At 35.3% G+C, this 18,382-nt stretch overlaps 2 protein-coding genes across 2 annotated transcripts in view; one reads left to right on the top strand and one right to left on the bottom strand.

Annotated features, from left to right (window-relative positions):
• LOC136849951 (TBC1 domain family member 31) overlaps positions 1–18,382 on the bottom strand; it is a 203,547-nt gene that overhangs the window by 73,900 nt on the left and 111,265 nt on the right. The window lies entirely within an intron of this gene.
• LOC136849453 (uncharacterized) overlaps positions 4,756–18,382 on the top strand; it is a 31,189-nt gene continuing 17,562 nt past the window's right edge. The window contains exons 1-2 of the mRNA XM_067122803.1: positions 4,756–4,926; positions 5,579–5,591. Of these exons, the coding sequence (XP_066978904.1) occupies positions 4,756–4,926; positions 5,579–5,591 (184 nt within the window). The remainder of the gene's footprint in view (positions 4,927–5,578; positions 5,592–18,382) is intronic.

Genomic DNA, 18,382 nt, shown 5'->3' with positions numbered 1-18,382 from the left:
TTTTCAACAGTCTGTTTTTAATATATTTATGACCCATTTCCCTCTCCTGTCTATTTATGGAAATTAGAATTTTTTGGGGTGAAACTTACTTCGGACTTACATAGATTTTCAGTTAAGTTCTATATGTGCTCTATGATCCTTGGACGGCTTTCTACACGTTACCATGGCAACTGTTGAGGTGTAGCTCTTCATAAAAAGACGACGTTTGAATTTTCGTTATATTTTCTCTTTTACTGTCTGTAAGAATTATTGAAAATCACAATAAAATTCATTAAACCTATGTGAACCTAGTCTAACTCGCATGTATCAGGCATCTTTTTAAAATAACGTTAAGGAAATACAGATAAGTGAACACAGCGACTAGTCTATGACGTCAGCTATGGCAGTAGACAACATCGACAACCAATGAGCGTTCAGAAAGTTTCGCGCCAAGGAGACGCATAACACTGTCGTGTTCCTCGGGTCTTACGGACTGATCTGGCTTTCATTCTTGCTTGTTTAAATAGTGTGTATGTGTGCGTGTGTCAGTATGTGTATGTGCCATTATTAGTGTTTGTGTGTGTGTGTGTGTGTATGTGTATGAGAGAGAGAAAGAGAGAGAGAATGCATTATCATTCCATTTGATGAATGTCACCCTATATACTTGCACAAATTGAAAAAACGATAGCATCGAAGCTCCTTCCCCTATGCCCCTCAATCTTAATTTCCTGATAATCGACATCATTCTCAAACTTTGCCATGCATTGAGTTCCTTCATCTCTCCTCAAATAAGGATTTATGATAGTTAAGAAAATCGCGAAAGGAAATAACTTGTGACCCAAACAGCCATAACTATCAGGATTTTGTTACTATGAAACTTACTCATGCCATTTAATTAAACCGATCTACATGGGTGGCTATGGAAGTTGAACAATACATTGTGAATGATTCAGAACTTTTCAACATAATTACTGTAATAATGACAGAGTCATCAGGCGTGAATGATGAGCAATCTCAACAAACCTTCATTGTAATCTTACTTCATGGTTTGGTAAACAGGGAACTTCATTGTTATTGGTAAATACAACCACCCAACTTACAAATATTATAAATACAAATCAATATGTCATTCGCAAGATGGATGTTTTGTACAGAGACTGGAAGTAATGGATAAAAAATACTAGTGAAAATTGGATAAAGAAAGCCTTAACCAAATGGAGAAGCATTCCGAAAGAATTCGTTTCCTCTCCTGAATCCATAAAGAGGATGAGTGTCATTACATTTGCATAAATGGTCATGTGTTGCGTATTTGAAGAAAACACCTCCACATATCATAAAATTTGCTTAAGTAGACTTTGCTTAAGTGTCTTGACATGCCAGTAAGATGTCATGAGTTCGCGCCTCCCCCAGGGCGATGAAAAATCACTGGCTCTGTATCATGATCAGTTACTGCCGCGGTGTGGGGTCTGTGGTGGGAGGTTGAAACCAACATGTTTTTTGGAAGCTTGAATTTCAAGTCAATGGTCCCGAGGGCTTGTTCCATATGAATAGATTTCATCTACTGAATAAAATAAAAAATAAAATAAAGTACGTCTGGAAATGATGACCTCAGTTTATCTCATAATTTCCAAAGTTACTTTAAAAACAAAAAGTCCTTTTGTTTCTGTTACTTCGTTTAGACACGCCGAAGTTAGCGAATATTTTTCTAACTTCGAGATTATTCTTTTGTCTGAAACTTAGGTCCATTAATTTTTTCAGATTTATACAACAATTTCAATATCTAACTAAAAATTATATCATTTTTATATATTTGATTGTGGTATGCCCAAATTCTGAACACTTATGGAGTATATATATATATATATATATATATATATATATATATATATATATATATATATATATATATATATATATATATATATATATATATATATATATATATATATATATATATATATATATATATACTGTGTGTGTGTGTGTATGCGTGTGTGTGTGTGTGTGCGTGTTTGTAGCTCAAAAAAGAACGTACGTCGTTGATTTACTAGAGGAGGTGTCTCTGAAAGCATTTAATTACTGTTGTAATATATGCATTACTTTTAAGAACTAAACATAAAAATTAAATGCATGAAATTAATTTAGAAATAAAATGGTAAATTTAATTAAAAATCTTTATTTTTGCCTGCATGAAATTTCGAGAAATTTTGGCAAACGGGAAAAAATATTCCAACAGCAACCCATAAACTTGGTTGATACGCTCATGTAGTGCTGTTTTTTGGCGGTAAAATTCTGTACAGCCATTGGCTGATGATGATACCCCACCCCTAAGAGCTGATTGGTGGCTGCAATGTTTACTACTTAAACCCGTGACGTATTCATTCAGTTTCCTTTGATCACTGTTAAACGAACATAAAATCCTAGTTTAAGCAATTATATTGAAGTTCTTGTTAGATTCTTATATTACGTAACATTTAAATATAAAACTGTAACCGATGGACATAAGAATAGTAGTGGGAAAGTGTTGATTTCGTGATATTTTCACAATTCTTTTCAGTGAACAGTAGCCAATAAATGTTTTTTCTCATCGTTATTCATGATGACTTCTCACAGTTGCCAATGAATGGAAAATTGTCCTTTGACTTCCTTAACATTTTATTCGTTCCACAACATTTTTAGCAATTGTTATTTATTTCTGAAAAATTCAATTCCCTCTCTTGTCCTTATCTAAAGAAATCAGAATTTTCGAGGCGAGACTTACATCGAAACTAAAAAGATTTTCAACTAAAGCGCTATAAGCGCTCCATGATCCTTGGACGACTGTCTAAGTGTTTCCATGGCAACTACTGAGGTGTACGGGTTCATAAATAGCCGACGGTTTAGATTATTGTAGTTATCGTAGTATTAAGCTCGGCAAGTACCAAGGATTATCACAAAAGCGTTTCTTAAACCTTTGTGAAACTAATCCAGCACGCGGGTATTAAGTATCTGTTTAGAATAACTTAAAAAAAAATACAGGTAAGCGAAACACGGCAATGATTGTGACGTCAGCGGTGGTAGTAAACAGCATCGATACCCAATGGGTGTTCAGATACTTTCGCGCGCCAAGTATAACCTAACACTGCCGTGCTCCTCTCGGGATATAGCTGGCTGTCTTGGAAACCTTCGAGAATGCCTTCTGCTAATGAACAATCTGCGTTTCATTCTATTCTCTTTTTTCTTTTTACAAAATAGATTACGTATATGTTTCTATATGAGAGAGAGAGAGAGAGAGAGAGAGAGAGAGAGAGAGAGAGAGAGAGAGAGAGAGAGAGAGAGAGAGAGAGAGAGAGAGCCTTACATCAGTCGAAGAAGCGATGGAATCGAAGCCTTTTTTTCCTGTTCACCTGAATCTCAGTTTTCTAATAATCGACCTCATTCTCAAACTCTACAATGTTCCTTCAGCTCTCCCCAAATAAGGATTTCCTAAAAAGTTAAGAAATTCTCGAAAGGAAATAAACTGTGACACGTCCAGCCATAACTATCAGGTATCTTGCGTCATTATTTATGACACTCGTGAAGTTTAAACCGATCTATATGGGTGTCGCTGTAAGTCGATGGATAAATAAGTACATAATGGATGGTGCCTAACGACGCTGTTATTACAATTATCACTCTTACAAAGAGCAAAAGCATCCTTAGTGTATTAATTCACCGACTTACAGAGCCATCCATGTAAATCGGATTATAAAAGTGTCGTAAATGAGTTTCATAAATAATGACACAAGACTTACTACCCGGTAGTTATGGCTGGACGAGTCACAACTTATTTTCCTTCATGAGATTCATAGCTCGTCGTGGAATCTTTGGCAGTTGAAAATTGAAAGAATCTGGTATATGGAAAATATAAGAGAATGTTGTCGATTGTCAGGACATTAAGACGTTGAGAAATAGGAACAAAGGGGTTTGGATTTCGCTGTTTTTTCAACATATGTAAACAAGCATTGAGTTAATTATTAATAGATAAAATGAGCCATTCTCTCTCTCTCTCTCTCTCTCTCTCTCTCTCTCTCTCTCTCTCTCTCTCTCTCTATATATATATATATATATATATATATATATATATATATATATATATATATATATATATATATATATATATATATATATATATATATATATATATATATATATATATATATATATATATATATATATATATATATATATATATATATATATATATATATATATATATATATTATATATATATACATATATGCATATATATGTATGTTCATATATACGAGATGTGTTCAAAAACTATCCGACCTTTTTATTCATGAAAAATACTCATATTCAGATACAACAATCTTACACTAATCTCCTTCAAATTAGTCTCCTTGGGCTGCCACACACTTCTCCCAACGGTTCTGCCACTGTCGGAAGCAGCGCTGGAACGCCTCTTTTGAGATGGAGCACAGCTGGTCCGTCGCATTCTGCATGATGTAAAAATCTTTAAAAAAACTCTAAGGGATTTACACGCGTAATTTGACTCGATAAAGTACTTTAGAATGCGTGTAAATGTTTCGTTTCTATCTCTCTCTCTCTCTCTCTCTCTCTCTCTCTCTCTCTCTCTGTGGGCAATTGGCAGCTCCATCACGATAATGCACCCGCCAATTCCTCACATTTGATACAGAGTTTCCTGGCCAAACACAACACACCTGTGCTTCATCAGGCTCCCTACTCCACCCTGAAATGGCTCCATGTGACTTCTGGCTTTTCCCCAAGGTGAAAATGGCCCTGAAAAAGGGACCAGATTTCAGTCCAGAGAAGACATCATGCAGAATGCGACGGACCAGCTGCGCGCCATCTCAAAAGAGACGTTCCAGCGCTGCTTCCGACAGTAGCAGAACCACTTGGAGAAGTCTGTGGCAGCCAAAGGGGACTACTTCGAAGGAGATTAGTGTAAGAGTGTTGTATCTGAATACGATTATTTTTTATGAGTAAACGTTGGATATTTTTTGAACACACCTTTTATACATATACAGTATATATATATATATATATATATATATATATATATATATATATATATATATATATACATACTATATTATATAATATAATACAATATAATAGAATATAACAGCTTTTCGGCAACATAGTGGCAACTTATCTAAGTATAACCTGAATTTATGGACCTCATCTTCTGAGAAGACCTGTGACTGTGATGACACATTTATTATAACTAGGAAAAGTTTCTTGATTTCTGTAACTCAAAAAAATATTTTCATATGTCTCTCTATATGTGAAGAGTAGCAGTTATTATCATAAACTTTCAGGTATCTTAGATTATGCTTTTTTCGAGTTAGGAAATAATTCACATATAATACATTTACTCCTACCTTGTCCATGCTATAAAAAAAAATTGAATCTATTTGCATCAAATGATTACAATTATTTCTAGTTTTACTGATATCTGTTACACACACTAAACAAAATTAAATTTTCTCTTATCACGACAAGACATTAACTTGAATATGATTTCAGTTCCATTTGTATCTTTCAATCTTGATATCATAACCTGAACCCCCTCTCCTCTGTTCTTGTTCTTTAGGATCGCCCACTTGGTATGCTCAGGTCCTAGACACTAAGTTTTGTCACTGGGCTTCTCAGGAAACAACTTCCTCAATATCAAACTTCCCAACGGTCAAAATACCCCGCGCGGTCCTTTCTTGGGAAGTTGAAGATATGAATAAATATTCCCTGCATCGTTCACGAGTTATGCTGACACGGCTGGGGAAATATGCAAGTTTTGACCAGGGGAAAAGGGGAGGAAAGGCTCGATGATTTTCGTTTGCGATCAGTATTTGTTACGTTTTTGAGCGTCGCTATTTGGAGTAATGAACGTTACTGGTGTGTTATCTTAATATGTTTATAATAGGGATAGTAATAATGATGACAGATTTCTGTAAAAACAAACACAATATCGTGAGCGAAGGCGTTTTCGATGAACCACCAAACAGCATATCACAGACTAAGTGGAACTCGTTAATGTTACGCTTTTACTGGGGTGAAACTGCTCTCTCATTGGTTATTGATGACATCACTGATGCCGTGGAAGACGATTGGTTAGTCTGGTGTTTACTATCAATGCTTACGTAACGAGTCAAGTTGCCATGCTTCACTTTCGTGTACTTCTTTAGAATTGTTTCAAACAAATATCTGCCATTCTTCTTTATTCTGGTATTTCAGGAGATTGAAGTACGTTTTTCTGATTGTCATTAATGCTTACTGGATATACTTAACGTTGGCAATACTAATGAAATCAATCTTACAAAGCGTCAGGTTTTCATGAATGGGGTAAACGTCACCTGTTGTCATGGCAACTGTAATAGTAAGTCTGCCAAGGATCATGGAATACCGGTAAAAATAAATCAAAATCTATTTATATGTCAACAATTTTTTAGCTAAAAAAATACAATCTCTTGGAATAAAGATAAAAAAAGTGGTAATAAAACTTTACAATAGATTATGGAAATTCGGAAAGGAAATGTAGCAAGGAAATATATAAATGTTGTAAAGGAATATCCAGTCAACGTTTGGCAATAATGTTAAGACTAAAAACATGGCATAAAGACATTAATTGGCAACTGCTAATTGAAAAGGAAGGGGAAATTAGCTTTAATTAAGCCGTTTCTTGCTACTATACATATACGTGTATGAGACATTTTTATATCTGAGACTGTTGATAAGCTACACCTATGCAACAATTGCCTAAATTTGTATAAAAATACTGGCTTTATTAATTTATAGGATAGCTGTAAATGACAATTATATGAACACGTAGTCCGTATGTTATGCTGTTGCTAGGCGGGAAACTGCGTGTTCTCTCATTGGTGGCTGATGATGTCACTGAACTCGAAGACGATTGGCAGGTCTGGTGTTTACGATCAGTGATTACGTCATGATCCAGTTGCCGTGTTTCACTTTTATGTACTTCTTTAGAATGATTTTAAACGAATATCTGCCATTGTACTGTGATTCTAGAATTTCAGGAGGTTAAAATATGCTTTTATGATTACAATTAATGCTTACTGAACATATTTAATGATTTAAACACTATGGAAATCAATTTAACAAAACTTCATCTTTTTACGAATAAGTAAACATCAGCTGTTGCCATGGCAACTGTTGCTAGTAAATCGTCCAAGGATCATGGAATACAGGTAGAAAAAAATGAGAGTCTATTGAGATATCAACAAAGATTTCCCTTAAATATTCTCATCTCTTAAAATAAAGAAAAGAAAGTGATATGTAATGTTCTTAAATAAGTTTTAGGGATTCTAAAAGGAAACGGATCCAAAAAATATTAAAAGTGGTTAAGGAATAACTGGCAATCATTGGTAACAAAGTTAGGACGAATGAATGAAAAGCATAAAAATATCAAATGGCAACTCTTTACTGACGAGAAACGGGAAAATTAGCATTAACTAGTTCGTTTTAAAATATCGTACTTATACCTATTTATAACTTGTTTATATTTTAACATGATGTGACGCTAAATTTACACAGTAAATGTCTAGAATTGCATGAAAATGGGTTTCAAGATTTTTATGATAGTGCTAAATGGCAACTAAATAACAACGTAACCCGTTTGAGTAGTATAATTAAAGCAGCCAATCACGTCTTTGATAAGTGACATCATCAACAGCCAATGGGTGCACAGAATTTTACCGCCTAGAACGAGCACTACATGAGCGTATCACCCGAGCTTATGGGGTGCTGTTGAAATTCTATTTCCAGTAGTCAGCGTTCATATAAAATTAAATTTCTTTCTTATTTTTCTTTCTTTTTTTTTATTTGTGCAGCGATACCTAATTAACTCCTATATTTCATCATTTGAATGTGTTTTTAAATTGATCAAAGTACGCACAGAAACAGAAAATAATCGACATGTTGATGACCTATATTGGTAAAATCTTCACACTAGAAACAAAAGTAAAAGCGTTGGGATGATGCACAAAGCTCAGTGTAATTACATAATTAATTGCTCCTTATCCCTCCAAGTCCTCCGATTATCTATTACTTAATTTCTGTTAAATTATATAATATTATTTAATCAGTTTCATTACATGCGCAAAATCTACAGCACATGAACTTCATAAAGTTTCCAAAGTGAACATTATATATATATATATATATATATTATATATATATATATATATATATATATATATATATATATATATATATATATATATATATATATATACATACATCTTAAATACAATATAACTGACACAAAATTATCTCCACAAATAAATCAGTACGTTGAATTTTTGGAAAGTCATTCCCTATTTTTGAATTCATTAACTATTACTTCATCGTCCATAGAGAATTCGGCAGTCGGTAGTTGAAGTTGTACAGGATAAATAAAACTGATACTGACTTCTGAACATTATTAAGATTTCGAGGAATCGGAAAAAGAATTAAGATTTCTTTGCTTTTATGTCGTGTTTTTCGTATGTTCAGGAATGTTTATTTCATTTGGATAAGAGAATCAGGAAATACGGGAAGCATAGTTCCCGGTAGATTAATAATAGTAGTTTAATTTTGGAAATAGTTCAGAAAACTAACATAAAATATCGTGAGAATCTGTCTAACAGCACATAAGCGAAGAACTCGTTTATATTAGGCGGGAAATTGCATGTGCTCTCATTGGTAGCTGATGATGTCATTGATCTCGAAGACGATTGGTCGGTCTGGTGCTTACTATCAATACTTACGTCATGATTCAGTTGCCGAGTTTCGCTTTCATGTACTTCTTTAAAAATATTTTAAACGAATATTTCCCATTGTACTGTGATTTTAGTATTTCAGGAGGATAAACTGTGCTCTTGTGATTGTCATTCGTGCTTACTGAACATAATCAAAGTTTAAAACACTAAAAAAATCAGTTTTATAAAACGTCATCTTTTTGTGAATGGGTACTCATTAACAGTTTCCATGGCAACTGTTGTTATTATCCAAGGATCATGGAATATACTGTAGGTATAAAAAATCTATTAAGATATCAAACAAAATCTTCCCTTAAATATTCTAATCTCTTAAAATAAAGAAAAGAAAGTTATATATAACGATCTCAAATAGGTTTTAGGAATTCTAAAAGGAAGTGGATCTAGAAGAAATTAACTGTCGTAAAGGAATAATTGGCAACTGTTTGGTAACAATGTTAAGTACGTATGAATGGGAATGCATAAACTATTAATCGGCAGCTGTTCACTGAAAAGAAACGGGAAATTATCATTAACTAAGTCGTTTCAAAATATCGTACATATATCTATTTATAGCTTGTTTACATTTTAACACGATGTGACACTAGATTTACACAGTCAATGCCTAAAATTCAATAAAAGTATGTTTTAATATTTGCATGATAGTGGTTAATGGCAACTACATAACCACGTAACATGTTTGAGTAGTAAATATTGTAGCAGCCAGTCAGGTCCTTGATAAGTGACATCATCAACAACCAATGAATGCACAGAATTTTACCGCCGAAAAACAGCACTAGGTGAGCGTATCAACCTAGATTATGGGTTGCTGTTGAAATTCTTTTCCCGTTTCCCACCACTCTCGAGTTTCATGATAATTATTTTTTAATTTTTTCTTTCTTTTGCGAGTTAAAACTGTAATTTTTCACACAAATACCCAATTTACATCCTATATTTGATCATTTGAATTAATTTTTAATTCGATCAAAGTATAAATACAGATGGATATATATATATATATATATATATATATATATATATATATATATATATATATATATATATATATATATATATATAGAGAGAGAGAGAGAGAGAGAGAGAGAGAGTATATACTGTGCATAAAAATACCCTACTGGATTTCTATGTATTTTTGTCACATCAACACTGTTGTAGAAAAATTGAAAAAATGTAGACGAAAATAAGACCAAATAGATCTTTCACTACAGTATCGTGAAAGAGAGAGAGAGAGAGAGAGAGAGAGAGAGAGAGAGAGAGAGAGAGAGAGAGAGAGAGAGAGAGAGAGAGAGTAAGTCAGTAAGGTCTCGCTGAAAATAGAATAAAGTGTAAATGAAAGATCACAAAACCTTTTTAATCAACTGATACCGAAGTCAGAAATGTAATTTCCTCTCCCAACATCCGCCATACCTTTGACATTCAACTCGGTTTGCTCTGAACAACACCTCTCTCGTCGGGAGCACGGAAATGCTGTAGGTACAGTGAGGAAACTCTTCTAAATAATGAACTGTTAAGAACTGCTTTAAGTAGAACATTGCATGAAAAGATTATCATGATAATAAAATTGAATAATTAAAACTACGGCGAAGTTTCTTCGTCGCACTCGAGTTTTCTGTACATCGTATAATCAAGGCCACCGAAAATAGATCTATTTTTCGGTGGTCTCGGTATAGTGCTGTATGAGCCGCGGCCCATGAAACTCTAACCACGGTCCGGTGGTGGCCTGGCCTATGTCGCTGCCAGATGCAGGATTATGGCTAACTTTAACCTGAAATAAAATAAAAACTACTGGGGCTAGAGGGCTGCAATTTGGCATGTTTGATGATTGCAGGTTGGATGATCAACATACCAATTTGCAGTCCTCCAACCTCAGTAGTTTTTAAGATCTGAGGGCAAACAGAAAAAAAGTTTGGACAGAAAATGTGCGGACGGACAGACAAAGCCGGCACAATAGTTTTCTTTTCAGAAAACTAAAACTGATCGCAGAGATTTATTGATAGTCAATATTTCTTAGTGTCTTCTTTCCTTGTGCTAGACCCTGAATTTCTCCAGTCTTCTATGTTCCCATTCCTCACGGTCGAAATCATAAACTCGCCGTCCAGTTTTGATAGTTTCCCCTCAACTCCCTGGCTTTGAGACGTCTTAATTTCCCTATATTCCTTTTCTTAAGAAGCGAGAGTTATTTACTTTTATTCCTAAAGTTTTTGAGTAATCTTATAATCTATTTTCAATAATCATTATTATTCCTGTTACCATTATTATCATTATTCCTGTTCCTGATGTAAAGTGTTTGTGGGTATTCTTTGAATAATAATAATAATAATAATAATAATAATAATAATAATAATAATAATAATAATAATAATAATAATAATAATAATAATAATATGAAGAAACAAATATATTCTGGACGAGGAATACACTGTCTGGGTCATTCTTTCCTTCCATATTCTTATTAAGCAATTCTTCGCAATAAACATGAAATGACACCACGGGAAGAATCAAGCCTTGAGTGTTAAGTATTAAATAACTGTCTTTTGATCAGTTCAAAGGACGATGTTACTGCCAATAATGAAACGATACCTTCCATTGTCTTAAAAGAAAAGAGAATGCAGAGAGAGAGAGAGAGAGAGAGAGTACAGAAAATAAGATTAGGAGCAGCAATAACTGAAATCAAATTACATTCGGAAAGTAATTATAACCAACGCAGAAGGGAGTGGAATCCCTTCTGACCCCTCAGTGACAAAGACGAAAGCACCATCAGGAACTGACCATCGAATTCTCTCTCTCTCTCTCTCTCTCTCTCTCTCTCTCTCTCACGACGTCGCTCTGGAAAAAGGAGCGGGAGTCACTAATGACAGCAGAACGGCGTCATGGAGGACGAGAGGGGACGCAGTCGCCGTTATTAATCCCTCACAGAGACAAAAGCATCTCGGTCCCTTCGCAAGCATTAACAAGCACGAACAAAGGAAGAAGCCCCGAGCAATGCGCTTCGATGATTTCATAATATTCTTCCGAAGACCGAGCAGTCGATTGCTGAAATCTGGCGAATTCGTTCTCTCTCCCGGCTGCGATGCTACTGTGTAGTTCAAAGGCAACGCCGCCTTGTGATTGATATGCCTGCAAGGGGGGATGACTGCAAGCAAACAGGCAGGAAGGCAAGGGGCCCTCCTGCTACCGCCTCCCACCCCGGGAGGGATAGGAGAGGGTGGGTGGAGTCGCTGCCTGCAGGCTCTAAGAGAAGTGATTAAATCCCGGTCTACTCTCAGTAGATAAATGGATTTCCTCCTTAATAGGATTTCGCGAACAGAGACGTGTCTTCCTCTGACGGGTGGTTTCTCTCGCTGGGTTCGGCTTCGTTCTCTTTTTTTTTTTAGTAATGATTCTCAGTGAGGTCAGTTCATTCTGTTTCCAATCGTCCATTGACGCTTTATGGCGGAATAAATTTATCATTTATTTTGCTCTGATTATGTTTTTTGTTTTGTTTGTTTTAAAATTCATTTCGTTTCTATCGGTTACCTATTAATTTGTTAATTTATCTTTTATTTTCTAATAACTGATCTCTTCTTTCTGCATTTCCTATTACCTTCTGTTACTTCTTTCAAATGAACACCACATCCTTTGGAAGCTTGATTTTTAAGTCGTTGGCCCCTGTGGGCTTGTTCCATATGAATAGGGTTCATCTTCTGAATAATAATAATAATAATAATAATAATAATAATAATAATAATAATAATAATAATAATAATAATAATAATAATAATAATAAGGATATGGGATATGCCAGTGGAGAATGTACCAATAATCATAGGAACACTAGGCACGATCCCAAGATCCCTGGAAAGGAACCTGGGAAAACTAGCAGCCGAAGTAGCTTCAGGACTCATGCAGAAAAGTGTGCTACTAGAAACAGTGCGCATAGTGAGAAAAGTGATGGACTCCTAAGGAGGCAGGATGCAACCAGAACCCCACACTATAAAACCACCTAGTCGAATAAGGATGTCTATGATAATAATAATAAAAAATAATAATAATAATAATAATAATAATAATAATAATAATAATAATAATAATAATAATAATAATAATAATAATAATAATAATAATAATAATAATAATAATAATAATAATAATAATAATAATAATTAAGAATGGAGGCAATGTTGAAGTACACATTTTAATTTGGGAATATCTTAAAAACCAACGATTAAAAAAAGGAAAAAGATGGAGATTTTATATATTAAACTAGGCTCCCGTTCTCATTTCGTCCTTTACTTAGTTTTTAGCAGTTTTATTTCTTATAGAAGCAGACATTACAACAATGCAAAAGGTAGTTGGAAAGCTTATCTAGAACAGACACTGTTTCTTCAAAATCTCTAAGAATATTTCTTCGTGATTATCTTACTCCACTGGTTTTCAAACCTCATCTTTACCAACTGCCGTCATTTTTTATGATAGATGTTCAGGTGATATAAGTCAGTTTACGATCATGTTTCTTTTATGTATCAAAGTTTAAAATTTGAATGACAACTAAATTAAACCATGACACGACGCAAAACTGTTTTTAAAACCTTGAAATATCAAGAGCCTCATACACTTGTTAATAACTAAGGACAGAAAATAATGTAAAACCCCTAAAAATTTTTAATACCCAAAATCATTTAAATGTTTGGTAATTTGGTAAAGTCATAAAATACTGTAAAACTACTGAATATTTTAATAACAAATATATTAACAGAAAAACAACACTAAAAGTTGTCAATACCCAAAATCTTTCTAACGCACAACATTAAAATTGACTGATAAAAAAAAAATAGACGTAACGCAAAAAAAAAAAACCCTTTATCTGGAGACGAGAGTTCTTTGAAAGCAGCAGGATATTGTTCGCTACAAATAACGTTTTTTTAAAGTGAAAGGATCTAAAATCAGGTTTAATTATCTCAAAGCTCTCTCCTGATTATCGTGAAAAGCCTGTACTTTCCCTGATTAAAGACCTTTTCTTTTTGCAAAGGGGAATTCAATATTAATAGTAACTCTGCCTTTATGCGCTAAATAAAGCATATTTCGTGTCTGTCTGTCTATCTATTTATCCATCTATCATATACTCTTGTGTTTATAGGTATCAAGTACATATGAGAATATACAGTACATGCAGCTATGTATAAGCATGTATTTTTGTACGTGAATAAAATCCAGATCAACGCATTCTGATTCACTTTTCATAATACGAAGCGTGTTTCAACCCTGAGGTTCTTGGTTACCACGAAAATGAATGAAACCTTACCGGAAAACCCATCGAATTCTCCCCCACCCCTCCCCCCTTCTCTCTCTCTCTCTCTCTCTCTCTCTCTCTCTCTCTCTCCTTCTAATTTCATCAAAATTCAAAATACAAACAACCACTAAAGCTAGGCAGCATAGGAGTAAGGGCCTTTCCTAAACTGATTTTCTCTCACCTAAATAACTGACCTGGGATGCAAAGCAAGCACTGCTTTTACAGAGTAATTACTTCGTCTTTTGTTTATCCTTCCATTGAGTTGTTCATCTGAATGCGCCTTTTATTTCTTTTTTATGCTCAGCATTAATCAGATGGATTACAAGTCAAAAGATAATTATTAACTATCATTTCTCACATATACACATCATTATCGTTCGAAGACCCTCTAAGGCTAAGTTAAGTACTTAATTTTTGTTTTGACGTTCGTCTGAAGTCGTAAATATCTTTTCTAAAACTGGCATTATAGGACTGGAAGCGATTGTTCCATCATCAAGGAATTATAAACGCTTTTATCATCAAGGAATTATATACACCTCTGTCTTCTTTGTTTAGACTTCCATCATAATTCCGGGACAGAGCTGTCTTTTTTATTTTAAATCTGTAACATCATATGTGGAATCGACATAATCTCTCTCTCTCTCTCTCTCTCTCTCTCTCTCTCTCTCTCTCTCTCTCTCTCTCTCTCTCTCTGTCAAGGAATGGAAGAGGGACACATTCGTAATGGTATTCCGTTTCTTCTTCTCTCCGATGAAACTAGGAAACAGCAGCACTGGTAAGATTTAATACCAAGTAACGAAGAGATTTAAGAGCGTTCGGCGAACGCCAATGGCAGGAAAATTGAAAGAGGGAATTTACCGAGCACCAAAAACGGCCTCGAGCCTTTAATGGGAATAAGGTCGATCCCGCGATACAAATGGGCGGACTTTCGCTTGGAACAAACTCCGAATTTTAGGGGGGGGGATCCGTTTTTAATAGGCGGTTTCTTTTTACTTTGAGCTCGTTCCAAAGAGCAATTTAAACGACGGGAAACGGTTCTCCAGGACAGTGAAACCAGAGTAAAAAACGAACGCAACAAAAGGCGAGCATAGTAAAATACTGATGAAAGCCACACACAAATTGAGATATGAAAGATAACGAATAAATAAGTATATACTTTTAAATCCAAAGCGGTTAACAAGCTTCAGGAAAACTAGGGCAAAGAGATTATTTTCTTCATGAGAGAGAGAGAGAGAGAGAGAGAGAGAGAGAGAGAGAGAGAGAGAGAGAGAGAGAGAGAGAGAGAGAGAAACCGACTTTCAGATCTGCAAAAGGTAATGGAACAAAGACAAGAAAACTGAAATTAGATTCCAAATAATCCGGCTGAATTCTATTCTTCGAATATTGCGGCTTGATGAAGAAGAGGAATATGGAGAGTCCCGGAAGACAGTGGAAATTCTAATCTATTCTCTTCAATTCTCGTGATCTACTTACCTCAATTTCGTTACAGTTGAGGGAGCAAAGATGTCTCAGGTAAGGAGAAAATTGAGGATAATGCTTTTGGGGGATTTTCTTTGTTATGGCAATAAAACCTGTCATAAAAGTTGGTGCTTTTAAGATGGTCCTCAGCGGAGATTTTCGCCCGACTTTGGGATTCTAATGAAAGCGGTAATGAGTCCCAAGGAGGCATGATAACCTAAGAGGATATGCGAGAGGTAATCATCATACCTGAGGGTATATATAAGGCATTTTTGGAAAATCTAATGAACTATTTCATCAGGCAAAAACTGACTGGGAAATGGATGGGATTTTTCTTGTGGAGTGGACTGACCAACTTCCTAACGACTTAGTTAAGAGTCAAAGTTAATCAGCCGACCACAACTCCCGTTCAACAGCCAGGAAATGATATAGGTCACTTATTCCCAGATGTTCTGTGTGGAGAGAGTCACCAAAAAAAAAAAAAAAGATTATCTCACTTTTCTATCTTTTTCTACCCATGCGAAATCCAGAGATCTGCGTTCAGAGCTAGATTCTTCGTTGGCCTGGTCGGTACCGTTCTCGGCTAGCACTCTGCAGCGCCCGAGTTCGAATCTCCGGCAGGCCAATGAAGAATTAGAGGAATTTATTTCTGGTGATAGAAATTCATTTCTCGGTATAATGCGGTTCGGATTCCACAAAAAGCTGTAGGTCCCATTGCTATGTAACCAATTGGTTCTTAGCCACGTAAAATAAGTGTAATCCTTCGGGCCAGCCCTAGGAGAGCTGTTAATCAGCTCAGTGGTCTGGTTAAATTAAGGTACACTTTTTTTGTGATCAGAGCTGAAATGTCAATAATCAAAGGTCGGGAGGTACAATCGTACAAGTAACAGAAGAAGAAGAAGAAGAAGAAGAAGAAGAAGAAGAAGAAGAAGAAGAAGAAGAAGAAGAAGAAACACAAAAAAGCAAGAATTTGTGATGAAAGTGCGATTATGGAAAATATACTCAGATGATGACTGGAATTTACTTTTCTCTCTTCCTAATGGTTCATCACTGTGTTTCATTTTGCCTTCTGTCTTTAATTTTTACTTCGTTTTATTTCCCAATCCTTGGTAGTCTTGAATAACATTATGAATCATTGTTCTCAAAGTTTCTTGCTCGTGCGTTGCTTTGTATTTTCTATCAAATTCTCTTTGTCTTTTTCTGTGATTACACGAAGGTTATTGTATTGGAAACCTATGCAGTCTTTCACGTGTCATTCTTTTGATTCTTTTCCATAAATTTTTATTGATATTAAAACAAACAATATCGAAATCGAGCATCAAATTCCACTTGTAGAAATAGCTGCTTGTCTCGCTAGATATCCCGAGGAGGATCTAAATTCTTAGCAAAGCCTCCATCTCGGTCCATAATGAGGTATCAATGAAAAGAAAATGAGCTGTTTTGGTGTTTTAAATCGCATTCGACAAATGGTCTCCGTAAGAGCTCTAAGCCTGCGCTCGTTAAATTCAGATATCGTAGCATTTGTGAATCAACGCCATCGTGAACTGTTGCAGCGTAAGCTTTATTTTGAAAACAGACAGCTAGTTTGCTGAAACATCCGACAGGGTCTCGTCTCATGAACTGTTAGCAGATCCGATTTCGTAATGATCTGTCGAGGCGAGTGATTGATGGCATTCAGAGATCTCTTCCCTGTCATTTTGAGTATTATACCGCCGTCGTCGGTTGAAAAGCTGCCAGCATCACTCGTCTTATTATGGATGTGACTTTTTTTATTCATATCGTATCTCGCAGCAATTGGTCCTCATTTTCCGTTCTCCCAACAAGTTCAGGTTGGCAAAAAGGGAGATAATGTGATAAATGTGAAGAAAAGACCAACCGAATAAGGTAAATAAAAAGAAAAATAAGGTAAATGATAGAATAAGATAAATAAGTTATTAAATAAATGAACGGGCAGGTTTGCAAAAAGGGAGATAACGGGATAAATGTGACGGAAAGGACAGTAGAATAAGGTAAACAAATGATGAAATTCAAAGAGTCCTGAAGTTTATTCGATTGAGAATCATTTAATCAATAATTCTGCAGTTTATAGAAAGTTAATAAAATAGGGAAAAATATTTTAGTATTAGAAAACTATATAACATCGTATTTTAAACTGGTAAAAGCATGCGGCAAGGCAGCTTTTTGACTCACGATTGCGAAATATTTTTATGGCATAGATTCTAATAACGACTGTAATCTCCAATAATAAAGAACTGCAAATATTGGAATAAGAGCAAAACGAAAACGTTTCAAAAGGATACAATAGAGAATCAAGAAGAAGAAGAAGAAGAAGAAGAAGAAGAAGAAGAAGAAGAAGAAGAAGTAGACGAGAAAGGCGAAATAAGTGCGTGAGGTTTTTAAAAGCCTTGACGATCGAGACTTAGTCTGGGGCACCTGATATTCCTGGAACCACTCATCGTCAGCTGAGAGGGGAAAATGGCCATGAAGAAGTAAGAAAGGTTCTTCAGTGAAGGGTTGGCGAGGAGAGGGAGAAGGAAGGCACACGGCCCAGCAGATCCTCTTTTGTCTTGTCACGAGCACCTCTTAAACGGAGCACAATGGGGAACAGTTGGGGGGGGAGGGGGAAAGAGAGAAAAGGATGAAAACTTCCGAACATCTGAGGCAATGGAATTGGATCAGGAAGGGAAGGAAACGCTGACTGCAGGAAAAAATAGAAATGACGAACGAAAATGAATCACTGGAGTAATTGCATTGACGGAGAAAGAGGAAATGACAAGAAAATGGAGGAAGGGGAAACGAGTCTAAGGCCTCTCCATTTTCGTATCCTGGCAACCTACATGTCAAAAGTGCGTCCGATTTCTTAACCGACATGTCGAGAGTGCGTCCGATTTCTTAA

Source organism: Macrobrachium rosenbergii, chromosome 21, assembly GCF_040412425.1.
Source record: "Macrobrachium rosenbergii isolate ZJJX-2024 chromosome 21, ASM4041242v1, whole genome shotgun sequence".
NCBI lineage: Eukaryota > Metazoa > Arthropoda > Malacostraca > Decapoda > Palaemonidae > Macrobrachium > Macrobrachium rosenbergii.
This window is presented reverse-complemented; position numbering and strand designations above follow the sequence as displayed.